Here is a 25,813-nt window from a genome sequence, read left to right as displayed (position 1 = left end):
TGATGGTTCCCTGTTTCCCTGCAGCTTCAGTGCAGCAGTTTTAGCAATGGAGGCCCAACCACCAGACGTTTGCCCCTCGCTGGGCCTGACTCCAGGGTCCCGAGAGGGTAACCAGTAACCCTATCCCAGGCAGGAACAGTTCCCTTGATCTTCTGCTTATAGGGGTTTTTGAATCCCTCTTTGGTCCCTCACCCAGGATCACTTTGGAGACCCTGCCAGGGGACAAAAAGCCCCCAACAACACACTGTGCTGCCATGTTATAAAGAAAAAGTTAAATAAAACACTTTTGATGGGAGAGATTTTTAAGCTGACAAGAGTGGTGACAATCAGTGAGCAGCATTATGCCTTGTCATCGTTTATAATTTTTTTCTAAAGCACACATGGGAAAATTATACAAGGAGCTAGAGGCCTGGGACTGGTAAAGGGCGACCAAAATTTTTATAAAAGATAAACGAACCAACCCCACAAAAAATCATAACTATGCTAAGGAATCTCAAGATTTCTTCAGTGATTCTGTATTGAAAATTCCCTTCATCAGTGACCTAGGAAGTGCTACATATCAGTCAACTGGCAAGCTGTAGACTAATTTAAGTGCAACTACTTTGATAGACTTTTTTATGTAATCTGTAACCATGCAATGCAGTTTGTTGCTGCTTTCTAACTTTATAGAAATCAGTATGACCCTCTGGGAAGCACCCTAACCCTAGGTCAAACATTTCCTACACGTAGTTCATACAGCGTTGAATTTGCTGGATTGGAGCTGACGCCCGTGCTCTGACACCTTCCCTTCGTTACTAAATTAGCTCCGTGTGGACCTCCGGGCAGTCCCTACACACAGAGCGAACGCTCCGGAACGCTCGGCGACAGCCAATCAGCGTATCTCCCTGCTTTGTTAGCTCTCCTCTGGCAAAACAACAGCTCGTTTCGATTTGTTTTCCTTTTCGCCGCGTAGCCACCAACAAACAGAGCGAGTAAAATGTTAGAATAAATAAAGCGTGTATTTGTGTTTGGTGTTATTATCGTTTTGGTGTTAGTCTAGACTGAAGGCAGAGGAAGTTGGAACTGCCGACGCATCGTTCGCTGCTAGCTAACTGGAGCTAATATCGAGCGACCCAACAGAGAAAGCAGAGATGGGGTCCATCCTGAGTCGTAGAATCGCTGGTGTTGAAGACATCGATATTCAAGCCAACTCGGCTTACCGATTTCCACCGAAATCTGGTAAATGATCGTCAATGTCTCCGATGAAATCATATTCGTCATAAACCCCCATCTTCCTAACTAGTGCGGTCTAAATGCGCTTTCTGCTAATGACCGTCAGCCGCGCAGACAAATAATGATTGTAAACATATGTGATTGCGATTTTTTTTTTTTTTTTTTACCAATAGACGGTAACTTAATAAAACATTTTTGTCAGATTTACAGTATTTTCGGTGTGTCGGACATTGCTGCCACCGAGGATAAAGCACGATGGCTGTTTATTAGGCTATTACAGACAGACAGTCTTGATGTTCATCAGGATGATCATGAGTAGATGGACTTTTAAGAACTGGGGAATCATAGATGTTGACGTAGTGACCCTCTATGTCATCAAATGTTTCTCACCCTTTAAAGCAATAACCTTTAAACAGTTTGATAGCATATAGATCTTTTCACATTGTAAAAACAATGTGAAGATGAGTATATAAATTAGTTTAGCCACCATTTTATTGCTTGCCAAACTAGTTTTCTTAGCATTAACTGAATAATGGAAGTATTTTAAATTTGACAAATAGCTGAAAAGAATCAAAATTAAAGCTTCAAGGTTGCTGTGCTGCTTTTTCCGAAATGACTGCACTATTAAACATGAGTGCATCCAATCTGTTCATCGCTTTTTCTTTTAAAATATCTCACCTTCAGGGAATTATTTTGCCAGCCACTTTTTCATGGGAGGAGAAAAATTTGACACGCCACATCCAGAGGGATACCTTTTTGGGGAAAACATGGACCTGAATTTTCTTGGAAATAGGCCAGTGCAGGTGAAAACTGTTGTTTATTTAACCTGCTGTTTAGCACTGTATTTTCAACAGCAGTTTGACATTTCTTATCAATAAAATGGTCAGTAGAACTATTTCAATAATTTCAAATCCTTCTATTTCACTAGTTTCCATATGTAACACCTGCACCCCATGAGCCTGTGAAAACCCTGAGGAGTCTGGTGAACATCAGGAAGGATTCTTTGCGTTTGGTCAGGTAGTGATATAAAGGCACTATCACAATGAAACATCACCATAACAGTTTTAATGAAGCCAGTCACATTGGCCTAAGCCTTGTCAAATGTCTGGATTGTAGGTATAAAGATGACTCTGACACACTGGCGGAGGACGGCGGGAAACCAAAGGTCCAGTATGGTGTGGAGTTCACTTTTGATGCTGATGCTCGAGTGGCTATCACCCTCTACTGCCAGGCATTTGAGGAGTTCTCCAATGGCATGGCAGTGTAAGGATTTAATCTTACAATTAATACAATCAAATCATCATCTGGTTTTTTACTTATTAAATAAAAATCCATGCCGTGTGTGAAGTAAACAAAGATGGGGCAAATGCATCTGCGGATCAGTTGTACCATTCACACAGACTGATACTGCTCTGACACAGCGTCTTCATGTTAATGTGAAGCAGTAACAACAAGAAACATTTAAATGCTGTTTTATGGGTGTGAGATTGAGCTCCAGAGCACAAAGTCTAGAATAGATGCAATGGGTCCTTAGCAACCACCAGTCACCATGGATACCAGATAAGACTCAGACAAAGACGAAAGTGATAGTCTGAAGTTGCCGTCTTATGAAACAAACAAGATGATCCATAAAATGACGGCGGCTGCTGCTGTTGTGCTTGGTTTTCTATTTTCTTTAGTTTGATTTTATTTAAAAAGTGTACTGAATTTCTTAATACATATAAGTGTTAGTTCACATTGAGTCTTCATTGCTGATGTCTGTATAAGTGCAGCAGCAAAAAGTTTCCAGGTTGTACTGGAATATTTCTTCCCTTTTCTGTCATTTCCAAAGTCAACTTTGATAGTTTTGCTGTCTTCTACATGTAGGTACAGCCCAAAGGATCCGTCGATGGCCTCTGAAACTGTGCATTACAAGCGGGGGGTGAGCCAGCAGTTCTCCATGCCGTCTTTTAAAATAGATTTCAGCGAATGGAAAGAAGAAGATGTAAGCATTTGCAGTAGTTAATGCATTTTGTAATCAGTTTAATTTAGCACATAAAAAAGCATTGCATCACCACGTTTGATTTGATATATGTCTTCTATTTATGTGTAACTGTCTCCTTTAAAGCTGAATTTCGACCTCGACCGAGGAGTGTTTCCCATGGTGATCCAAGCTGTGGTTGATGAAGGGGACGGTAAGTCGCTGGAGCTGCACAGGACTAATACCAATATTGACTCTGTTAAAAAGGGGACTGTTGAACTTTTTCTTACATTTTGTCTTTAATATATGCTACAGTTGTAGATGTTTACAGCAAACATGGCCAAAGTTTTAGATAATTTGGTCAGTTTATGTACAGGTAATTCTTGTGAGCCAAAAGTTTAGGCATTTAGGTGCTCTAAGTGTTTGGTTTCTGACTCCTTTCTCTGCTTCTATATGATATCAGAGGAAGCAGATCTCCCTTATATAGTCATCTCAGGCAAACAGTTTTTCTCTTGTGAAAACAGGAGAGCCACCCCCATGAACTTTCTTTTTGGGATGAGCAGCCAATCAGAGGAAGGTTAGAAGGGAGGGTGACCTTCAAGAAAGAAAAGCTAAACTGCCTTGTTTAAGATAAATAGAATAATTTTGAACTCTGAGTCATGCAAAGCTACTATAGTGGAGTCAAAAAAATAAAATTAAAAAGCTGGAAATCGTCTCTCAGTGGGCTCCTTTTTAACATTTGAAAGTAATGGACTACGATCACAGTTTAATTGTTACCTCAATAATCTTGATGTTTTGTTTTTTTCAAGATTGTCTTGGACATGCCCATGTGCTTTTGGCAGCATTTGAAAGAGTATGTATATGTTAAAAAACAATAAATAATTTTAACATGTAGAGAGCATGTTTACTATTTATATGAGCTAAAACATGTCTTGTCCCCCCCCCCCCCCCCCCCCCCCCTTCCCAGCATGTTGATGGGAGTTTCTCAGTGAAACCTCTGAAGCAGAAGCAAATTGTAAGTTTATAAAGGTTTTTATTTCAGTCTTGTTTTATTATAAGTTATTGAAGTTTAGAGTAAAGTCATATTTGAGCCGTTAGTTATTTATCCAGCCCATGTGTGGCATGTTTCTATCAAAGAGCAGGTGAAAGGTGGATGTTTCAGCCTGTGAAAGCATGTGAGCAGATGTGTGCCAATCTCTAAAATAGACTTGATTGTAAACCTGCGCTTTAGACTCTGAATGTATTTATTTATTCTACATTTGAGCGACAAGCACTACTTTAATGTTATTAAGTATACATAACAGATTTACAGTCATTTGTAGTGAATGGGTTTTCTTTCAAACTTTTAAGAATATGTGGATATTTTTTTTATAAAATCTAAATGTTGAATTTCATTTTTTACTTTTTTCTCAGGTGGACCGTGTAAGCTACCTCTTGCAGGAGATTTATGGAATCGAGAACAAAAACAACCAAGAAACTAAGGTTGGAATTGCTGAGAAGAATCACGATGTTGGAAAAAGTTGGCTGTGATTGATTTGTAAGCCTTTTTGTTCTTCTTTAGCCATCTGATGATGAGAACAGTGACAACAGCAACGAGTGCGTCGTCTGTTTGTCTGACCTGCGAGACACGCTTATCCTGCCCTGCAGACACCTTTGTCTCTGCAACTCCTGTGCGGACACTCTGCGGTACCAGGCCAACAACTGCCCCATCTGCAGGCTGCGTAAGAAGTGTTACTTTCTTAAAAAAAAAAAAAGTTGTGTCATGCTATATGAGCAGGTTTAGATTCAATCAATGAATTCATTAATGAATGTATCTGCTTTCCAGCCTTCAGAGCCTTGCTTCAGATCAGAGCTGTAAGGAAAAAGCCTGGAGCTCTTTCTCCCGTGTCCTTTAGTCCAGTTCTGGCTCAGACTATGGACCACGATGAGCACTCAGTAAGATATACGTTTTTAACCAGCTGTGCATCTTACCTAACTGCATTAACTGTAAAAAAAATTTTTTGAAATCTTTATTATAATATTAAGATCAACAATAAATCCACTTTTCTCTTTCACTGACTTTTTGCAGGGCACAGACTCAGTTCCTCCTGGCTTCGAGCCCATCTCACTGTTAGAGGCCCTGAATGGTTTGCGCTCGGTGTCTCCTGCCATCCCATCAGCCCCCCTCTATGACGACATCAATTTCTCTGGGGGTCTGGGAGGGGACAACAGACAGTTAAGCTCTCCAGAGCATTTAAGCGATGGAAGTCTGCAGAAAGGCAAAGTCAGCAAGTCACCTGACAGGTAATCTAAGACATAAAATCTTTACTGCAAGTAATCTGGTTTAGGTAGGAAATTGGATAGCATGTAATGGTGTCAAACATCATTTCCCATGAGACTCTGCCAGTAATCAGATTTACCCCTTTATCCATTTCCTGTAAAGAGCTGTGTTTTTAGTTAATCTTTATGCCTCCAGCAAATTTTCTTTTTTAGAGGAAAATTTAGAACTGACATAATCATGTAAAATGGGCCTGTTAGAGGCTGAAGGCCCAAGGGCTTATCTAAGGGCTAGAATATTTTTGTCAAAGTCAAATTCTGTGCATGAATGTCACCGTGAATAATTAAATTACCACTTCTAATAGTATAGTTAAGTATTTCTTATTTTTCTGCATTGTTCCCCTCCAGCACCCTGAGGTCTCCATCGTCTCCAATCCAGGAGGAGGATGAAGAGAAGCTGTCGGAGATGTCTGATGCTCAGCCACACACTCTTCTGTCCAGTAGCCCCGCCCCCACAGATGTAAGCTTCTTCTTCACTAACTGACATTAAGCTCTGACACCAGTACAGACAAAAACCTACCTTCCTTTATTCTTCCAGGCCACAGCGACTGAGGACGTGGCAGAATCCCTGTCTCCAGATGAAGGTGAGTTTTCTCCTTTGGTTCTCAGTGAACAGTCATGTGTTTGAGTGACAGTGATGACATTCTGGACTTTGTTGGTATCCAGAGGACAGGATGCATTCTGGAGGAGACATTCTGCAGGACTGCATCAGTGAACACAGTAGCTTGACCAAAACAGAGAGTGACCCACCAGGTGATCTGTCTTTGCCAGGTAAGAGATTTTCCATCTGGGACGAAGAACAAAAAAAAGCCCTTACAAGGATCCTTTTAATTAAGGAAGAAGTGATAAAAATGAAAGATGTGTCATTTCTTAAACTTTGGACCTGTACTTTCCGATGAAAGCTTAGAGCAAATCAGGTCTTCACAAAGTGAAGACTTGTCACTGTTGACTGGAAGTTAAATATTCCCTCTGGTACTTTAGCTCAGTGTCTTTCTTCTTTAACCCTGGACTTTAAGGCTGCAATTCTGTGTGCTTTGCCTCTAACGTGTGTGCTCTGGTGCTTCTGTGTGTTACCTACCCCCCCTCTTCTGTTCCCTGCCATCTTGTCTCTTTTTACCATCTCACTTTGGCCAGCTCTAGGTCCTGATTCCTGCTCTATTGGTATGGAGGAATAACTGTGGTATGTAGGCTTTCCTGTCTGCTCTGCTTCTCTGTGTATGAGCTCTACTGATGATAATGGTAACATTCACTGCTATCATTCACAGCTAGAAACCTCCCCCCAGCAGTGATATGTTCTGTTATGATCAACAATTAAATGCCTGCAAGGCCAAACTGGTGTAGAACAGTTTGTTCTCCTACTGAAAGTCTGAAAGGAAACTTCACTTTTAACTATGTTTCTTATCTATTGATTGTTTCCCCTTTTTCCAACCCCAGGGTCATCAGAAAGCCTGAAAAGTCAGAGCACAAACTGCTCCAGCCAGCCTCTCCTGTGTCCCACGAGCAGCCTTCATATGGAAGATGAACATCTCATCCACTAACTCCTCCCATCTTTGCTTCAGAGATCATCCAGCTCTTTCATTCCTTTCACCCCCACAGCTCAGTCTTCTGCTTGCGTGATCAGAGCTGACAACAGCCCCGAAAGGAAGTTAACAAGAGTGAGGCAGGACTCTGTTTATTCCATCAGCATCTCTTGACAAAACAAAAGAAATTGGACGGTCGCAAAGATGTTTGTGATGGCTTGTTCTATGACTGAAGTTTAAAAAAAAAAGATCAACTCCCCCCAGCTTTTTATTAACTCTCGAATGGTCTTCAGTCGTCGAGTTGTTGTTTAGTACTGTTTATTCCAGAGAAATTTCACTACCTGTCATGGTGGTGCTTTTAAGCGCACTTACTTTAAATTAACGCTGTATCAAAGTTTTTGACACTAAATTCTAAAGAATTTGTATTACTTGTGTATCCGTGTGGCCATTTGAGGTGATTTTGCTCTCCCAACAAAATCAGTTATAATTCATTCCTCACAACAAAAGTATATAATGACATATGTCTTAAGCTGTCTGCTGTCTAAAACATCAACACATGGTTTTATCATTTCAAACTATATATCTATGTATTACAACTAGAGTCCTGTGTAGTTGCCTTTAAAATTGTACATTTTTTTATATATATATTATATAATATATAAAAAAATATAAATAAAGGAACTACATTCAGTTAACATGCACAATATTTAAGACTTTGATAATCAAAAAGAGCTACAGATTTACATCCTAACAGCTGAACTCAAAGATAGCTAAAGCCTGCTACAAGCATAGATGCTGCACCTACATGTTTGCTGACTTAGTGTGGCACAGTAAGGGTGCTCGTGGTATATGTGGCAACTTTCTACAGTCCCTTTTTTTCCGTGGCAATGCCAGTGTCTGCTTCTGTGATGTAGCTGCAAAAAAAGGGGTCACGTGTTTGTGTGGCTGCAGCGACTGTACTTACCTTGGTTGTGTACGTGTAGCACACTGCATATAGATCTATGTGCCTTGAATTAATGTGGTTGCCTGCTTGTTGCAATGGACATTAGTGTTCTTAAAAATGCCACAGTATACAACAGTTTCAGCCCGTAGACAGGATTTTTTTTATGCTGATGTACAGAGCCTTTTTTTCGTATCGCAAACTTCATGCTACTGGAAAAACGTATGTTGTTATTGAGCAATATTCAATTGAACTGTTCATTTACTATGTTATTGCCATGTGTTGATTATGCATTCAATATTAGTGTTTAGGTTCAAGTGGGTTCTCCTCGTAACAATTGTGTTTTTGAAAGGAAGGCATCCAATGCAATAGATGCAAAGGCAAATGCATCTTAATAATTGGGCTCGCATTTGCATGTGAATTTGTAGATGCTTAAACCTCTGACTCCTTTGAATGCTTTTTTTTTTTTTTACTTTTGGTAACGTGCTTATTTTGTCTTTACTCCCTCCTTTTCTGTGCCATTTCAACTTGACACTGTGCCTTCCCGTTCTGACCACTGTTGACCTGGTATCCAGGATAACTCCACACTAAGTGGTATTTGGCTCTCTGTAAAATCAATACCTGTCTCTTCCCGTGTGTGTATAGCAGCATGTGTATAACAATAAAGAAAGAGTCATTACTTCAACTGCAAGTTGTTTGCTGATCATCTCAAGAACACAATTCTATTAAGACAATATTATGCTGTAGAGCTCACAGATTACAGTTTAATGCTGACAAATGTACAAGTTTTTGACAGTAAAACAGTGACATTTGCTACTGTGTAGATGTAGGAAATTAGCCCAGAAGTTTAAGGATTCAGAGTTTTACAAGGTAATTACAAGCATCGTGAAGAAAAGCACACACGTTTAGTAGTGGATGAAGAACATAAGAGATGTAAAATGATGTTTGCAGTCATCACTCAATATCAATTAAATCTGTCAAGCTTCAGATGAAGATGTTGGTCCTGAAATTGATAAAAACATACAAATCTGTGTTCTTTAAATGTAGACAAATACTTGGTCACACCCAAAAAGGTTCAGTGATAGCACAGTTTCCTATGTTATGCACTGCGTCATGTAAACGGATGAAAAGCAAAGAAAAATTCAAAGTTATCAAAGTCTGTCTTCTCTTCTTTTTTTCTTTTTTGCTGTGTGCACAATAGCAAACAGAATACTGGCAAGTCTAGTATCAATAAATATTATGTATATTATCAAATAAAATTAAAAGTGTGCATACTCTGTTTCTGTCATTATGAAGACCAAGCACCTGACACAGGGTTTTAGAATTACACTTAAGCACTCTGCTACTTTGGATTATATCTTTTATTGTGTATAAACATGACAATAAGGAGTCTTCTGTCACTGTGAACACTGCTCTCTACTGGCCACATGGCCAAGGAAACGTGTAGCTTTGGATCACATTTCAGTGTATTTTTCACAGGGAGCGTTGACTGTGAAGAAGGTCTGAGTGAATTCTCTATCCTGAACCTACATATGCATGAATGTGCAAATATATGTATGATAACACACATAGGAGGTTACACCCATATTAAAATAAACAATTAAATCACCAGAACATCTAAAACATGAAGTCTAGTCTGATATTTAAATAAATGGATATAATGTATCCCAGAAGAATAAATAAATGAACGACAGCTCATTTCAGTAAGAATTTTCCACCCGTCTGATGCAAAATGTCTCAGAGCTTTTCTGCAGTCATGATTAGCTGCTGCCCAGCTCAGACAACAACAGCTGTAAGCCAGTTTAAAGTTTAATGAGGATTCGGTTACACAAGCTCGCTTCAAGCTAGCCTGTAAAAACATAATACACTGTAGAAATGTGCATGTGTGCAGTATGTGTGTATCCACACACACACGCGCGCACACACATTAGATTAGATCTATGACACTTTGGTCAGTGGGTCAGCGAGGCTAAATTACATAACGTCAGAGTTTAATAAGCTTTCACATGCTTACACCTTTGAGCGTCAGAGGTTCGTTTCCTTTTCTAAATTTGTCTGAATGAGTGAAAGTCAACTCTGTCACTGTTTAACTGTAACAGTGTGTTCAGCACTGAACGATTCCCAGGTCAGAAAAGGTAACGCAATCTCTGGCTGTGTACATGCCTGACATCTGATGATCCGGCTCACATAGATGTTCTTGTATTTGTGATTAGCAGGCTGTCCAGATAACACAGAATAAATGAGATTTACAAAACATCATTACAGCCCAAGGCCAAAGGGAGGAGTGGTATGAAGCAGTAATCCCTAATAATAATGTTCCTTTTTTAATAGTTGAGGCCATTTGGAGAAAGTATTTGTACAGCCAAATAACTGCAGTATAAAATATAAAACTCTTGGGGCCAGAGAAATAAGGCTTTCTTTTTTCAGTCTTAACAAAGGAAACTCCAATGAAAAAGTTTATTAGATGAAGAAGTTTAGGAATGCAATGCATACACATCCACAGAATTTGTGATATAGAGCACTGTGGTTTTATTTCATGACATGAAGTGGTTTGCTGTAGAGTGAACTCAAAGTGTCCTTTGAAATTCTACTGTTGTGCTGACAGCTAAACACGTCTGTGTAAACAGGTTTACCCAAGGCCAGCTGATGCTCGTGCGCTCTCATTTAATTAGCCTGTGCTAAATCTCTTTAAGGCATGAAATCACCCCCACAGCAATCCGCATAAAATCTCTCCTCCTTACTCAGTTCAGTCAAAGTAGCCCGGACGCCCTTGGTCTCTAAAAACACGAGCATCACCACAACAGTCACACCATGTCCTGCACATCCCCACGCTGAACAAGACAAAACCCAGAGGACATGCAAATGTGCATGTGCCAATATCCATGTGCCCATGAAAACTAGTATCTCAACAACACACTTTTTTTCATACTGAAGGTTCACAGTTTTACAATTAATCTGCCTGAGTTATTCCATCTGTGCAGGCAGGATATTACCATTACAAAAAGATATTCTAACACAGAGGGAAAAACTAAAAAAAGACTTCTGTAACTACTCTGACACGAGGTTGATTCAAATGTTTATCTCAGTGTTGGAATGATTAAAGCTTTCTGAATACTAATAAGTAAAAAATTCTCACTGAACTGCTGCAGCTACAGACTTGTCAATCTCTTAATGTGGCAGTGCAAACCAAATCCAAAGTATAAAGCGCATAAAAAATACAGCAAGAACAATAAAGTCTGCTGTTTAACGTTAGAGGATTTAAAGACTTCGGTGGCACGTGCACAGACAGCTATCCTACTTGGAAGCAGCCACTTAGAGATCAGTTAAAAAAGAGGAGGAGGGAGAGAGAGTGGGGGAGGCGAGAAGGTCAGCATCTTGCCAGCTGAGGTGACTAAGACTGGACTCAGAGCTGTGGGAAAAGCAGGGCACGGGAGGTTTTGTTTGCAGGGTTTAACTTTATCTGACTGCTACTAAAAGTTCTAGTAGAAAAAGGCTGGAAAAAAGGAGACAGACTCACAGGAGGAACTGTGTAAAATAATCAGAAGCTCCTGTTGTTGCTGTATTGAGGCATGATGACACAACAGGTCAGTGGCTTACTGTTCTTCAAACCCTTCTTTCAGAAGACACCTGTCAGGGTGGACAGCTCTCTGCAACAGAGGCGGCACACACTCCCAGCCAGCGAGTTCAGGAACCTCACACCACAGGATGCCATCAGTGTGTTCGAGATTGAAAGAGAAGGCAAGTCATTAGGCAAGATCGTTGCATTTCATATAAGCAACATATTAATGTGTAACTTCATCTTAGTGCCATTTACAGAGTTAGTGAGAGCATATTTCTTTCATGCTTTCATTTTCATTCCTCCCACAAACTGACGCACTCTCTAAAATCCTCCCCAGCATTTATATCTGTGTCTGGAGAGTGTCCACTTACCCTGGATGAAGTTCTTAACTTCCTGGGTCAGTGCCCTGAGCTGTCTCTGGGCTGGTTTGAAGAGGGACAGCTGGTAGCTTTCATCATCGGCTCTGGCTGGGACAAGGAGAGGCTTTCACAGGTATTTCACAATTGCCTGATTTTGGTGAAATGACTGGGATTCTGTGGCTCATTCATTTTCTTTTTTTAATAACATTACTTCTATTTAACCAGGAGGCCATGACTCAGCATGTCCCAGACAGCTCCACTGTGCACATCCATGTGCTGTCTGTGCACCGCCACTGCCGCCAGCAGGGAAAGGGCTCCATCATCTTGTGGCGCTACTTGCAGTACGTGAGCTGCATGCCAGGCCTCCGTCGAGCTCTGCTGATCTGCGAGGATTTCCTCGTGCCCTTCTACCTCAAGGCTGGCTTCAAGGAGATAGGGCCATCAGCCATCACAGTATCTAACATGCACTTCCAAGAGATGGAGTACACTCTATCTGGACAGGCGTACTCACGGCGGAACAGCGACTGCTAGTCCTTCAATCCTTACCCTGCACTCTCCACTCCACTTATTTCTAACATGGACTCTTGTCAAGCACAAAATACTGCAGCAGGAGAAAAGAGGACACGAATATAGCTGGCCTGGGTTCAGTATCCTAATGCGTCCCCTGATCCACTGAACATGGAGTTAAGTCTGTGTTAAGGCCTGAGGGGAACAACAGTGGATTTAGGTGCTCAAGCAACAAAATGAACCTGTTGCTTTTCTCAGTTATCTATTTATCTAGTCTTCTGTCACTTGTACAATAGATTAATAATGTTTTTAATTATTATAGAAGGCAATTACTGTAAACAACATCTCAGTGTAAATACAATTCTATTTTTATAAACCATACAAATCCAAGCTGTAATACAATCCCATAGCTTGTTGTGGTTTTGTTTGAATTCTTATGAGTTTAAATACTTTAAAGCGATCTTCATCATGTGCTCAAGCAGGAGAGGCAGACATTTTCATTTTGTAGATTTTTTTTTACTTTTCTTTTCAAATACATGTGAGTAGACAGGTAGCTAAAACACTACCGTGTTCAAAACAGTAATCACTTCTTGAGAAGCAATAAAAAAAAAAAAGGAGAGATAACATTCGAGTGCTCAGCATAATGTAACAAAAATATGGCAGTAGTTGGTACATTTATCAACAAGGCACCAAAGGTATCAATATCTGATTTTTGTCCCTGCTTTTGTATGAGGTTGCCTGGATAATAATATTAATAAATCTTTTGCCTGGAGGGTGAATGTACAAAAAAAGGGGAAAGAAAATCTTCATTGTTCCAGCGCTGGCTTTTCTCATTTCTGCAGGACAGCTAGGTGTTTTGGTGAGGTTCACAAGTGCCTTAGCTTTGTTTCACTCGACAGTGAAGGAGTGATGATGAAAATAAGTCCTTATGATGAGTGGTATGGGTATTCATATTGAGTAAAATAACACAAGCATATTATCATAGTCCACATAGAAGAGGGAGACAATCCCCCAGCCAGTCCGTGTCTTTTGACCTGATGCCTTCCTGCAGTGCTCACACGTCAGTGGAGGTGAGCATTGAGGTCATACTTCTCGCAGAACTTGTCTGTAAAGGGTATGCAGGTGAGCAACTCGCACCATTCACACTTGATTGGGTAGACGTAGAAGAGCACCACGAGGCCTGAAAAGAGTCCAACAAACACCAGCAGGAAGATGATAATCTGGCAGCGTTTGCGGTACAGGTCCATGCGGCCAAAGCTGATGTAGGGTAGGAAGGCGAAGGACAGGAAGAAGCCAGAGATGAAGCCACAAATGTGGGCAAAATTGTCAATCCAGGGCAGCAGCCCAAAGGCAAAGAGGAAGAGCACCACACACAGCAGCTTGGTGAAGGCCCTCCAGGGCTGGGCCAGGATCTGCCAGCTCTGAAACAGCTCCACAAACAGGCAGGCCAGAATCCCAAACTGCGAGCCAGCTGGACCCACCTGAGACAAAGACAGCATCGAGGGACACAGGCTTGAGAAAACACAATGAGCTGTTCAGTCTTTTATATCTGATCAAAATTACTTGTCATTTTGTGAAAGGTATTGTGTCTAGCTGGTGATCACCTCTGCTCTGTAGGGCAGGAAAATGGCTGAAGCTAAGTTGCCAGTGATGCCACTGAGTATGTAAATGATTGAAATGCGCAACCAGCCTGCCAGCTTCTCCAGATCCCTCAGGATGGTCATCTGGAAAGCCACCGACACCAGGCAGTGAAGGATTCTGGGAGGACAGACAATGACAAATAGTTCATATGTGTGACGAGTGTGATGCGCGAGTGAATGTGGGTGAAAAGCCGCACGTGTTGGGAAGATAATCCCTCTGTGTTGAAGAGGCAAGCCCCTCAAGTGCCGAGTGGGAATGACTTTGCTCAACAGCAAAATCAGCCTCCATCTCACTGAAGCTTAATGAGTTCGTGTGGCGAGGGCACTTTGTTTAATTACCCAGGAGAGAGATAAGAGACTGAATAAAGATGAAGCACTGCTCTTCTTAAGGTCAGCTCTTTGTGCTGCCTGACTGACAGGTCTAAACTACACCAAAGAGAAACTGACAGTCTGATATATACTGCGAATAACTGCAAGTAATGAATACGTGGAACACATGGAAAACAGCTGGAGTAACTTTAGCCAACTGCATATGAGGCACTGCTGGTTCATCTGATAAGAAGATTGCCCCTATCTCTCTAATGATATTGTATTATAATAACATTATTATATATACACTTTTAAACAGGAATAAAGACAGAGAACAATTAAATCCCCCCAACAATGGAGGGGAGAACAGAGCTTCCCTTGAATTTGTATTGCACAAACGTTCTGGTTTAAAAGAAAAATATGTATAAAAAAAGGAAATTCCTGAATGCAGCAGTTTTATAGGATGCGCTACCAACAGGGTAATGAACCCAGAGCTGCCAAACCAAAGAACATTTGCAGGAGTCAAATGTGGCAACGACAAGTGAAGCGTCAGCAAGAAGAATCAGAAAACCTGTCACTTCTCTGCCTATTCATGCAGCGTGCACTCCTGTCACTATCTGACACGTCAAATATTAAAATGTCAGTTTGGGCAACTGTATTTATATCTAACACATTATTGTGGAATATTTAGTTATTCAGCAAAATAAGGAACATTATTATTTACTAAGTGCTTTATAGTTCAGTCGCACATAAGTAAAAATTGGCGGTTGCACGTAGAGCATGCACCACTCTCGCCTACGGGTGACCCCTTGCATTTGCAAGGTAAATGAACACGTCACATGTCAGTTTACAATCTTGTTGTGTTTACTTTACAAAACAGAAATAAACTACCCACGAGTTCTTAATTTTTATGTATTCCAGAGAAGCCATTTGCTAACAAGTGGCATTATGATATTACAGAGGATTTCCTGGAAATTATTCTTCATTTTGCCAAGCACAGGAACTTGGACTGGTAATATTATTACTTACTTTATGTGACTGCATTTGTGCTTCAGTAATAATGAAAGATGCATTAATTTGTGAAGTTTGTTGTGCCAAAAACTCACATAAGTATGAGAAACTTTATGATATTATTATTATATGCATATTATCTTATTTTCTGCACTATTCCAAAAAGTGTAGAGCACAGTTAGCAACCAATAAATATAATATAATTTAAAGAATGAAAAAGTCATCCCTGCAGTACTCAGGTGCCTACATAATCAACTAGCCAACACTATTTCAACACTTCTTAACTGGCATATTCTCCCATTCAGTGTGTATTTTTTTAATAAACAAACAGGAACCAACCACATATAATTCATTGTCTGTAAAGGCACTATTTGTCCTCACCTCCTTTTGTTGTCTTCTATTACCCATCTATTCATCTTTCATATATGTGTTGAGGATGCCTCTGTATTTGATTTGTTGTGATACGAGGACATATTGATACCAAGAGCTAATTTCCTTGTGTGTGGCAAACATCTTGGGCGGATAAACCTGCCTGATTCAGATCTTTTAATAATTTCTGTCGTCGCTGCTTGGTGCTAACACAGACCCTGACGTGGACCATTTCCACTGTCTGATAAGAAGAACTGTGTTAATTGTCCCTCTGGTTGGTGAAATTAGTTATTATTATTATTATTTTCTTTTTGTTTAATCCAGCTCATGTTAGAAGTTGTCTTGAAACAATAACTAAACACCACAAAACCTGTTAAAACTTTCCAACTATTACTTTTATTAGTACTTGATTCTTTTGCCAGGTAGAAAGCTGAATGAGCAGCTACTGCCAGCGACTGACTCACCCAGCATGTAGGAAGAGTGAGAGCCAGAGCCTGTAAAACTGATCTGGGACCTCAGGGTTGAGGAAAGGCAACAGTCCACACACATCGTCCATGCAGTGCACCTAAAGAAAGGGCAGAACACGGTGTCGTGACATAATAACATCACACAGTCATAATGAAAACCCAAAACAAGGAATGGAAAAACTGGAAAGAAAGGCAGACACCTACACAGTTCCTTAAACATTAAACCCCCCCACATCTTTCTAATCAGTACTAAGTGGTTTTTTTTTCTTTCTTCTGTATTAAACAGAGTTGCTTACTTGAGAGCAAAGAGTAGCCTCCTCATGAAAGTAGCCCTTCATGAAGTCACAATATTCCCGGGATGTAATTTCACACCTTGAAGAAAGCAAACGGCATGTGTTAAGCAAGTGAATCAAGTGGTTATTCATCCAGTGTGCAATTTATTTGGAATAAATGTTTCTCTCCTCACCTCCCTTTGGTTCCAATGCAGCAGGGTCGGCCTGTGATGGTACAGTCTATATGAGGCAGGTTGGTATGGTTCCCTGTGTTGTACCTGGTACAAACCTAAAAGCCAGGGAAAAAGGGAACAACAGTCAATTTATCCTGATTATATCCAAGGCAAAAATTTTAAAATAAAACAGAATGAATTCTGTAGTGTAAATTTTTTTTTTTTTACAACTCAGCTACACCAAAAGCAAGCATTTTTTATACTGAGAATAGTATAAAAGTAGCAGGGAGAAAGATGATAACATTGCTAAATTGCAAATGATCTAAAATTTCTGTGTTTTGAGGTATAACATAAATATTAGAAGGGTGTCAGGATTTACCAGTCGTAGCAATAAAGGTGAGATTTAAAAAACTATTTTAATGCATTTAATCGATCCTTAGTAGTGGAAAAGTGGGTGGTTGCCCTGCAGTGCTGAGGGTACCAGCTCCTCGAGAAAACCGGCACAAACACAGGGACAACATGCAAACGCCACACAGGAGGGCCTAGCTCTAGATTTAAATCCTGGACTCTCTTGAGAAAAATCACAATCTGATCTATCCTTCTTCTGTTTGGGCCTCAAAACCAAGCGGCGTTTCAGCATACTCACTGGCCACTTGGTGATGTCATCGGGCCATTCATGAGGTGACACTGAGGCTGGCTCTAGACATATCCTGGAAGCACAGAAGGTATAGCAGTACAGTGTCGTTATCATTAAATAAACACCGCAAGCTTCAACCACTGAAACTACTAGGCGCCTTACCTGGGATCCTGATGGCACACTGAACCGTACTGTCTGTCTTTACCATTTAACTTGGGAGTGCTGGGATGCCCCGGCCATTTCACCCACACAGCCAGAGTACTCTGAAAACAAGAAATCAACATTGCCCACGGCTTCTCTTTGATGCAGAGCTGCAAATGTCAAGGATCCCAAAATAAAGGGTTGTTTACCGACCGAGCATTCCTCCTCTGAGGTTTGGACGCAGCCTGAGCGATCGTTGCGCACACAGCAGGCAGAGTTTCTTTCGATGTCCCTCTTTTCCCTGATGAGATCATGCACTTGCTGGTCTTGGCGCATGCATGGAGAGTATTTGGCCCCCAAGTGGATCAGGGCTTCCTAAAAATGAATGGATAGAGGTATAAAGGAAAAAATTTAATAATTTGCTGACATTTATGCATGAACTCTAAGATTTTAAAAAAGAACAAATTACAAAAAAAAACAACAACAACAAAAAAAAAAAACACATAATCAAAGACAGCTTACCGAACTGGGCCCAATCCAAAAGTTCTCCTGCTGTACAAACTTGACATTTTCATACACACCTTTGTTTCTTAAAACCTGAATTATCACACACAAAAAAAGAAAGGTTACACATTATTGAAAGATGAAAATTGCCAAGGCGTCAATGCACATACATCCCCCATCTGAGCCTGGACTCACAGAATCAACCGTCTCATGCTGGGAGAAGCCTGGAGGTGCAAAACCATAGATGGACACAGCCAAGATAGTGATGAGCAAATGGACAAAGGTGATCCAGTATGTAAAAAAAGGCCTAGAAGAGACAAAGAACATGTTTAATAAGCAGCAGCTACACATCCATCAACATCACCCACTGTGGGGTAGAACTGCTCATTAGTGAGAAGTTTTGTACCTGTGGTCATCCATATCCTCTATTTGTCTCTTGACGTAGCTGTCAATGCGCTTGCGGTAGGTGCGGTTTGTGAGTTTCCCCACCATGCCCAAGCCATAGGGCCGTTTCTCTCGGGCAAAAAGCTTCTTGACAGGAACAACAATGCGCTGCCCACGCCGCTGTCCGTGAACACTCACGACCTCCTGCCGCAAGGGCACCTTTGGTGGTCCAGTTCCTTCTTTGGCTTTACGCCACCCTCGCTCCAGAGGTCTGAAATAAAAGGGAGACGTATGTCCTCATCAGATAGTGCATTGTCTTTTAGAACAAATTTCCAACTTGCGATAATGTCAGACAACATCGCCAACCAGAATCACAAACCTACACTGTCAGTTTATATATTGCTTTTTATATTGTCTATTATATTTTGATTTTTGGAAACACTGATCTAAACTAACACTACTGTCTGACTCATATCTTTTGCACTTTTCATGAGAAAACTGCTTTCCAGGAATGAAGATTCATGTTAAAATTATCAGCACAGCCTCACTGACAAACCCTGTGGCAACTCACAGCATGAGATGACTTCTTTCCAGCTCCGTCTTATCTAGGGCGCTGCCTGTCAGCTCCGTCTCATCCTTCTTGCTGCTGGGCTCGGCCTCCTTCACGGCCGCCTCAGACGGTGACTCAAAGACTTCGTCTGCGTATGTGGACAACTCCTCGTGCATCAGAATATCCTACAAAGAAGACGCGATTAGGGGCTTTGAAACATGAACAAGAATATTGTTATTTGTCTCGTCTTACTCTAGCAAAGAAGGATGTGTCCAATTCATCAGGAAAGTCAACCACATCTTCCTCCATGAAGCTTGCGGGGGTGAAGCTTCGTCTTTGAGCCCGTCTTAGAGTGCTCTCCCGTAATGAGCGCCCCTGAGAAATATCATCAAAATCAGTGAACCAGCACAAATAGAGCCCACATGCAAAAGTGTTTTACTCTTTATTGTACAGTATTAATGCTAATTTTTATAAAGACTGCATGTATTTAAATGTAATCTGTTTACTGGATCCCTCCCTCCCACCTTGACCAGCGCCGCTGCAGCCCTGAAACTCATCTTTGCCACAGACTCCCTCTTACGTCGGCGAGGCAGCCGATTGAGACCTGAGCGGGAGCTGGTGAAGGAGCAAAGCGAAGCAGCTCCAGGGGTGATGGGGGTCTGGGGCACGCTGTAACCATCCACCTCCTCCACCATGCGGAATGCTCTTCCTCGCGCCAGTGGGTCCACAATCTGGAGATCAGTGGATCAACAAGTTAGGCAGATCTCACAAGAATGTTTTACCTCAGATATTAGATACATGTTTTTAAAAAAAGTTCCCCTCTTTAATTAAGGCCATAGATACCTGTGTTTTCTCATTTTTTTTCATCAAAATTACACATTTATTTGCAATCACAAACAAAATAAACAGTGTGACACCTGCTAGATAAGTTTTTATTGCACTTACACAGTAATGTCTTTTGAGCAGTGTTATTTTCATGTCCTCTCTGCTAAATTAGATCAGTTTGTTTTTTTTTTTAAACATGTAGTGTCAAAGTGTCCCTTCACCTTTTGCATGCCATGTTGTGAGGAGGGGACATAGAGAGGAGGTGGAGTCTCAGTGCTGGTCAAGGAGATGTTGTCCTGGCTGGGCAGGTCCATCTCTCGGATCACCTGTGGTTTTAGCTTTCCATAGCGCAGGCTGCAGTGGCGCAAACTTTTCCTCTGCCATCTCTGAGTGGCATCTCCGTCCTTACTGACTCCAAACCAGTCCGCCGTTCCCCTTAAAACCACAAACACCAACTTTTCAGCTTCATTTCCCGCAGAGATATTAAATTCACCTACCTTTCTAAAGAAAGACAGAGTGAGAGAACCTTGCAATATATAGAGGAGTTGGTCGGCAAACATGCAAGGCACTGATAAGACAACACCTCCCACGGTGTAAAAAAGGTGCCCTAGATAGTCTAAGTAATGGGCACAGGAGAGGGAACAAGTCTAGGCATGTATTGCGTATGTCCAGATACACTGGGAAAGTCACACATTTACACACTCCAAATATTTATGCACAGTGTTGTCACGCACTTTTAGGAACTAGTTGAGTTTTGAGGCGCCAAATAAAATACAACATACTAAGCTTTCCTAATCTTAACTGACACCAGCAGACAGCAAATCCCATTAAACACACAATAAGGATGCTTTTTAAGTTTTATTTGTGTCCCACTGTGCACACCGGCACATTCTAGTAACCCTTGATGTATACACATGCAATCATGTTGTTTAAGTTGAAGCCTAATAAGTACCAGAGCAAACAATGTTACAGCTCCCCGAGGCCAGGAAGTGGAAGTGGAAACATTCTTCAAAGGAAAATTCAGGCCAGCTAGCTGTTTCTGCACTAATTGCCAGCTGCAGAGTGAAGGCTAGGTGGAAATTTGATGGTGTTTATGTATTCTTAAGCTCACCCTTTCCTTAAGACGATGTAATATCTGTGTGACCCTTAGTTCTTGAAGTGTATGCTGGTGATAGGACTGCGTGATAAGCACAGACGTTGAGAGCCTTTTATTGCGTCAGCTTGGCTTCCGTGATTATGCCTGGTCATTGTCACTGCCCAGGAACATACTCTCTAATCTAACGGGGCCGTCAAATCTGGCATGTCATCCTTAAAATGCTGGTTCACTAATGAGCACTGCTCTAAGACAACATATACATCTTGTGATTTGTTTGGCAGATGGCCATTATTGGCCATTACTACAACATTTGTTTGTAACAGTAACAGGAAAATAACAGCTTTTGGTTTTGCATGCCCTTCTGACTCAGTTATAAAGAAGTCTTTGTGGTGATGACATGACGCATGGATGCGACATCCAGTGACTAAAAGAGAAATGGTTTCCTGTGATTTGGAAGCTGGACTGATACTGATCAAATGTCTAAGGCTGCATTAAAAGTATCAAGCCCATATATCATAATAGTGAAATCAGTAATTACAGATCTCTAGCCTCATTCTGAACCAAACACATCCTGGCGTACCTGAGCAGAGTTCTGGAGAGAGAGTGGTGTTTCCTGGTGCTGCGCCGTGCAGCCCGCTGCCCCTTAACGGGCACTGTGTTAATCCGCTCAAAGTGAACCCTCCTGCTGCTGTGACCAGGCAGAGCAGGACCACGAGGTGGCGAGAAGGGACAAGAAAGGGGAAGGAGAAGAAAAGAGAAAAGACAACAACAGGCAGTGAAAAGGAAATGTGCAGCTGGATAGCGCTGTGGCAGCCATGCGGAGAGAGCAAAGCAGATTGTTATGTAAAGGTTTTCATTTAGAGTTCCAAAATTAGGAAGGTAATACCGGGCAGAGGACATCAAGATGTTAACGGGAAGCAGTTAGGAAATTTGGAAAAAGGTAAGGAAGGGGAAGTTACTTTTTAACATGCCACCATCCACTATTTAACTTTGCATGACATCCCATAATCTGTAAACTAAAGTCACAAACTCTAGCCAACAAGACGTGGGCTACAGCTTCACTGCATGCTACTCTGCTAAGGAGATGTTAAGTTCTTAAAGTTAAAATTCTAAAGCTTCCTGAAGTGTTAATCCTAAACTTCCATATTGTGGGTGATGGCAATAAAAAAAACATGTGTTTTACCTCTTAATGGTCTGAGTGATGGATGACTGGCGTTGCAAGACAGGCCGCCGGGTGTCAAAGACATCGCGGGGTGGGGACTGGAGGTGAGAGGGCTCGACTGGCATACTGATACTGCGCAGAAAACCCTGTCTCTTCACCGGCTGCAGAGGAGATTTATTGGAAAAGTGTTAACACACATAAATGACAACAGTGACAAAAAGTAAGGGAAAGAGCACCTGAACAAATGTGGGAGGCTCATCTAGTGACATCTGAGTCGTGGGAATGTCCAGCCTGAGCCAGGGAGGCTTCTTCCTCTGCAGGCTGCTGGTGCTTTCCCGCTGTGGTTCAGCCATGTTCTCTGTCCCACCCCAGGCCTGCCAGCTATGCACACAGAGAAGGAGCAGATGGCATTAATATAATGAGCCTCAATGTATCAAATGCAATTAACAGAAATACCACAGGGCCACAATGCACATGTGTTTTCTGCTGTAAACATGGTGATCACAATGATTTTGTGCTGCAGAAGTGCTTCACAAGAGGGTGCTAAGGCCCCTTATTTGATTCAAGCATGGGCGTTCACACAGTTTCACACAGCTCTGATTATCAGACAGTAAAGTGGAAACCACTGAGAATAGTCTACAGCTCACTCCTTCCTTGAAACAGATCATCTTAAGTCTTTTTTTTAAAGCAATAAATATCTTTTTCGGAGTGAGGAAGTTAGCAGGTTTCAACATAATCCCTTAATTCTACAGTTAAAAACCAAATGCAATCCTTCTTTGCGGTTAAAAGCAGCTCTACAAGAGACTAATGACTGTGTATGTGCTCCCACGACAAGACCCGCGGACCACAGGAGGCGCTCAGTATACATCAGCATCAGACATCCCCGTCTGTAGCTGCAGCCTTGTTATCACCAGCCTTTCCTTTAATTGTCCCATCATCTAACTCTGGGTATGTTTTCTATTATTTTCCTAATTCCTATGAAAATCTGCACTCTTTAACCCCCTTTACTCTACTCCTTGGCACTTCCAAAGATCAAGCACTACCCTATGAATTTTTTTGTACTCATTTATCATTGATTAAATCAGCTGTTCAGTCAGCAGTTTGGAGGAATGAACAAAATAACTGACCGCCTTCCTTTAAAGTGGAAACGTGTGAACTTGTGAGACTATAGAGCGGTTAAAAAAACCCAAATAAATCTGATAAGTCCCTTCCCTGTCCTTGTGCAAGCTCTGACTGGGCTTCTCATGAGGTTAAAATGCCTCACATGGCAGTTCATTTCTTTATTCATTTTAAAAATAAAATCACATCAGGGGCTTTGACTCAAGCTTTCATCAGCCACACTGGGTCATGTCCTCACTTCTCTTTCTACAGTTCAAGCGTCTTAAAAAAAATGTCCACGCCTTCTAGTGACCACATCTGCTCCACATTGTCAGTTTAATGCACCACAGGCTTCTGTTTCAAGCCCAAGTGATGATGGGAAGTGTTATTAGTTGATCTCAGCAGAGCTGGAAGGAAAGCCTCACAATGAGACCAGCAGGGTCATCGCCAGTGTGTTAACATTTAAACATGGCTGACCTCTTCCTGACAGATATTTCTTAATTTGCAGGCTCATAAAAGGGCACCGGTATAATTGCTGTGTCACATGCTGACATTTCTCCCACTGCAATGCTGGGAAAGTGCTACTTTACGCAGAAAATCTAGATGGGATCTTTATAATACAATAGCATACACTTAAGGGTGTTACATTGGGGGTTTATCTGTCATTCACTCTCCCTGTGGAACATTTTGGACTCATGCACCTATTAGGTATTTATCCCAACTGCTGTTTGACCTTGAGTGACACTTCCCGATACCAGATTATCACCGCAGACTGGACTAAAGCCGGCTGGTGATGAGTCAAATGGATTGATGAGTAGAGCGATGACAGCATGCAAAATGTATTTACTTTTTTATTATTCTCAACTTTGTCCCATATATTTGGCCTCCGGTGACTTCACTTATGTTTAATCTGTTTAATTTACATGTAAATTCACAAAAGAACAATCACTGTCTTCATCTTTGTCATTGCCCAGCCACTAACATTTGGAAAATACAAGTGTGACACCAGTCACACACTCACTGTTGCAACAACAGCCATCTCTCTTGCCCCGAGCTAGAATATCCAACATTTAATTACTTTTGCCATTAGTTCAAACAGCGGGGCTCCTGATATAGAGCAGATCAGCGAAGGGAGGGAGGAGGGAGCATCCGCTTCAGGGTTGCAGACAGGCATAAACTGGGACTGAACTGAAGCACCCAGAAGCTAATTTTGATTTATGCTTAATCTGTTTTGATTGCTTTGGCTTGGGCCACTCCTTCTTTAACTTATTTTGCCCTGAATGCTGTGTTGATGGTGCTTTGACTTCAGAAAATAAAGGAGGGTTAGGTGGAATCAGACTAATTTACTCTTATTGTTTCAACGCTAAGCTTCCTCCTGCTTTAGGCTCTTTTCTTGCCTGCTGCATCCCACTCATCTCATCTGTATTTGCATAAGTGATTGTCATTTACAGGCAATCACAAGTTTCATTTTCTCTAAACAATTTTTTAGATTATGTAAATGACGTCAGAGAGAAAATCTGACAGCTGAAAGAGATGTTTTGAATATCTCACAGAGCGGGAACAGCAAGAATGGCAAGGACTGTGTCCCAGTCATTCCACATCTGTAAAAGTAGTCTTGCTGGAGATGCCAGTATAACCTGATGTGGCAGGATTAATCCAGCCATATGCTACTGTTATAATTTTCCATTAGTCTACTGGTCAGTGGGCTGCAAGGGCGTTTGGTCAAATCCCAATGTGAACTTCTAACTTTTAACAGACAGACAAGCCAAGTGCCTTGGAAGTCTGTTTCTGTCTTTCTCTCCCGTCTCTCTCAAAAATCAACATTGCAGCTGACCTGGCATGGGCCCGCAACTCGTGTCTTTGGAGGGGTTTAGCTGGAACAGTGGGTATAGTCATTGCTGAGTTGCACCAACACACGTTTCACAGTGAAAAAATATAAATCACTGCAAGGAAAAGGTCAGATTCAAGGCTGGTCCCTGTCTGAGGAAGACTGGACATCACAAGCAGGATGTCCTTCAGGAGCAGATATCCTTAGGGGAAGAGGAGTTAAACTCTGTCTTTGGCACTTATTCAGAGTGCTGGATTATCCTTTCCTCAACATTGCACTGTTATCTGCAATCACTTGGGGACTCAAGGCTAAAACGCACCCGAATGTCTACTATGAAGGTGACTGTGCTTTTTTTTTTTCTCGTGGCGTATGGCAACAATTTCAAGTGTCTGTTTACATTCCCACTGCTGATTGATGTGTGCATACCACAACCACAGATTAAATCTACTTTTTAAAAAAAATTTCCAAACGATTTGTTTTGACTTCAAGATTCACATCTAAAGCAGGAAAGGGAAAACACCCACATCCATAAATTAGGACAGCGCCTCGCAAGACTGGCTCCCTGCCGTCAGCTGGTCCTTGTAAGAAACTAACACTTCCTACTCAATCACGAGATCCACGACAGCGTGGATTGTTTTTCATTCTGCCTCTCCAGGACACATTAGGCAGCAGAAGACAGACAGGCGAACAAAACACAGAGATCAAGCTGACATCTCTCCAGGTGCGGGGACGTCCAATGGGCCATAATGAGCGGGGCTGACAAGCATAACCGGAGCTCTTATTCTCTGTCTGGGAAGCTGCGTTATAGTCTGCATACAAACTCAAGCCCAGGGAAGTTTTCCATGCCATCATTTAATGTAATCACTTGGGAAATGGTCTTCAGTCATGCACATAAAGACATTAGCTTATGACAACAGAGGCCCAGCTGTCACAGGTGAGGCTTAAAGTCAAATAGAAGACAAGCTTGGAGGATG

The 25,813-nt window shown here is 41.5% G+C and overlaps 3 protein-coding genes across 5 annotated transcripts in view; 2 read left to right on the top strand and 1 right to left on the bottom strand.

Annotated features, from left to right (window-relative positions):
• Positions 1 to 859: 859 nt before the first annotated feature.
• mgrn1b (mahogunin, ring finger 1b) lies at positions 860 to 8,004 on the top strand. Of its 2 annotated transcripts, XM_085404336.1 has the most exons (17): positions 860 to 1,218; positions 1,897 to 2,015; positions 2,141 to 2,229; positions 2,329 to 2,475; positions 3,079 to 3,196; positions 3,320 to 3,386; positions 3,982 to 4,025; positions 4,140 to 4,187; positions 4,586 to 4,654; positions 4,734 to 4,893; positions 4,998 to 5,107; positions 5,241 to 5,455; positions 5,837 to 5,948; positions 6,027 to 6,072; positions 6,155 to 6,259; positions 6,623 to 6,668; positions 6,923 to 8,004. In XM_085404336.1, exons 1-16 carry the CDS (start codon positions 1,131 to 1,133, stop codon positions 6,661 to 6,663), a joined length of 1,578 nt encoding a protein of 525 aa, XP_085260462.1. In that variant the 5' UTR covers positions 860 to 1,130; the 3' UTR covers positions 6,664 to 6,668; positions 6,923 to 8,004. The 2 variants fall into 2 exon arrangements, with proteins under 2 accessions (XP_085260462.1, XP_085260461.1); XM_085404335.1 differs by lacking the exon at positions 6,623 to 6,668.
• Positions 8,005 to 10,356: 2,352 nt separating this feature from the next.
• aanat2 (arylalkylamine N-acetyltransferase 2) lies at positions 10,357 to 12,612 on the top strand. Its single transcript, XM_085404334.1, has 3 exons — positions 10,357 to 11,686; positions 11,845 to 11,999; positions 12,092 to 12,612. The coding sequence occupies exons 1-3, from the start codon at positions 11,518 to 11,520 to the stop codon at positions 12,395 to 12,397; spliced, it is 630 nt and encodes a 209-aa protein (XP_085260460.1). The 5' UTR covers positions 10,357 to 11,517; the 3' UTR covers positions 12,398 to 12,612.
• A 313-nt stretch (positions 12,613 to 12,925) lies between these two features.
• rhbdf1a (rhomboid 5 homolog 1a (Drosophila)) overlaps positions 12,926 to 25,813 on the bottom strand; it is a 28,944-nt gene continuing 16,056 nt past the window's right edge. The window contains exons 2-19 of one of the 2 annotated variants that reach the window (XM_085404332.1): positions 22,150 to 22,294; positions 21,935 to 22,074; positions 21,332 to 21,439; positions 19,877 to 20,090; positions 19,355 to 19,561; positions 19,083 to 19,205; positions 18,852 to 19,015; positions 18,303 to 18,551; positions 18,092 to 18,203; positions 17,915 to 17,989; positions 17,606 to 17,767; positions 17,414 to 17,514; positions 17,261 to 17,324; positions 16,636 to 16,730; positions 16,466 to 16,541; positions 16,167 to 16,267; positions 13,978 to 14,131; positions 12,926 to 13,854 (exon numbers count right to left, since the gene is read on the bottom strand). In XM_085404332.1, the coding sequence (XP_085260458.1) occupies positions 13,435 to 13,854; positions 13,978 to 14,131; positions 16,167 to 16,267; positions 16,466 to 16,541; positions 16,636 to 16,730; positions 17,261 to 17,324; positions 17,414 to 17,514; positions 17,606 to 17,767; positions 17,915 to 17,989; positions 18,092 to 18,203; positions 18,303 to 18,551; positions 18,852 to 19,015; positions 19,083 to 19,205; positions 19,355 to 19,561; positions 19,877 to 20,090; positions 21,332 to 21,439; positions 21,935 to 22,074; positions 22,150 to 22,266 (2,682 nt within the window). In that variant the 5' untranslated portion in view covers positions 22,267 to 22,294 and the 3' untranslated portion in view covers positions 12,926 to 13,434. The remainder of the gene's footprint in view (positions 13,855 to 13,977; positions 14,132 to 16,166; positions 16,268 to 16,465; positions 16,542 to 16,635; positions 16,731 to 17,260; positions 17,325 to 17,413; positions 17,515 to 17,605; positions 17,768 to 17,914; positions 17,990 to 18,091; positions 18,204 to 18,302; positions 18,552 to 18,851; positions 19,016 to 19,082; positions 19,206 to 19,354; positions 19,562 to 19,876; positions 20,091 to 21,331; positions 21,440 to 21,934; positions 22,075 to 22,149; positions 22,295 to 25,813) is intronic. The other variant, XM_085404333.1, reaches the window with a different exon arrangement.

Source organism: Rhamphochromis longiceps, linkage group LG4 (assembly GCF_057381845.1).
Source record: "Rhamphochromis longiceps isolate RC_006_pf linkage group LG4, R_longiceps_female_GT1.1, whole genome shotgun sequence".
NCBI lineage: Eukaryota > Metazoa > Chordata > Actinopteri > Cichliformes > Cichlidae > Rhamphochromis > Rhamphochromis longiceps.
The sequence above is the reverse complement of the archived record's forward strand: the minus strand, read 5'-3'. Positions and strand labels throughout refer to the sequence as shown.

What these genes read in the sequence shown, in the direction of transcription:
- mgrn1b (XM_085404335.1), top strand. Translation starts at nt 1,131, where the DNA reads ATGGGGTCCATCCTGAGTCGTAGAATCGCTGGTGTTGAAGACATCGAT. An exon ending in TTGGAAATAGGCCAGTGCAG is followed by an intron (nt 2,016 to 2,140) that starts GTGAAAACTGTT and finishes CTATTTCACTAG; the next exon opens with TTTCCATATGTAACACCTGC. An exon ending in AAAACAACCAAGAAACTAAG is followed by an intron (nt 4,655 to 4,733) that starts GTTGGAATTGCT and finishes GTTCTTCTTTAG; the next exon opens with CCATCTGATGATGAGAACAG.
- aanat2 (XM_085404334.1), top strand. Translation starts at nt 11,518, where the DNA reads ATGATGACACAACAGGTCAGTGGCTTACTGTTCTTCAAACCCTTCTTT. An exon ending in GTTCGAGATTGAAAGAGAAG is followed by an intron (nt 11,687 to 11,844) that starts GCAAGTCATTAG and finishes AATCCTCCCCAG; the next exon opens with CATTTATATCTGTGTCTGGA. An exon ending in ACAAGGAGAGGCTTTCACAG is followed by an intron (nt 12,000 to 12,091) that starts GTATTTCACAAT and finishes CTATTTAACCAG; the next exon opens with GAGGCCATGACTCAGCATGT.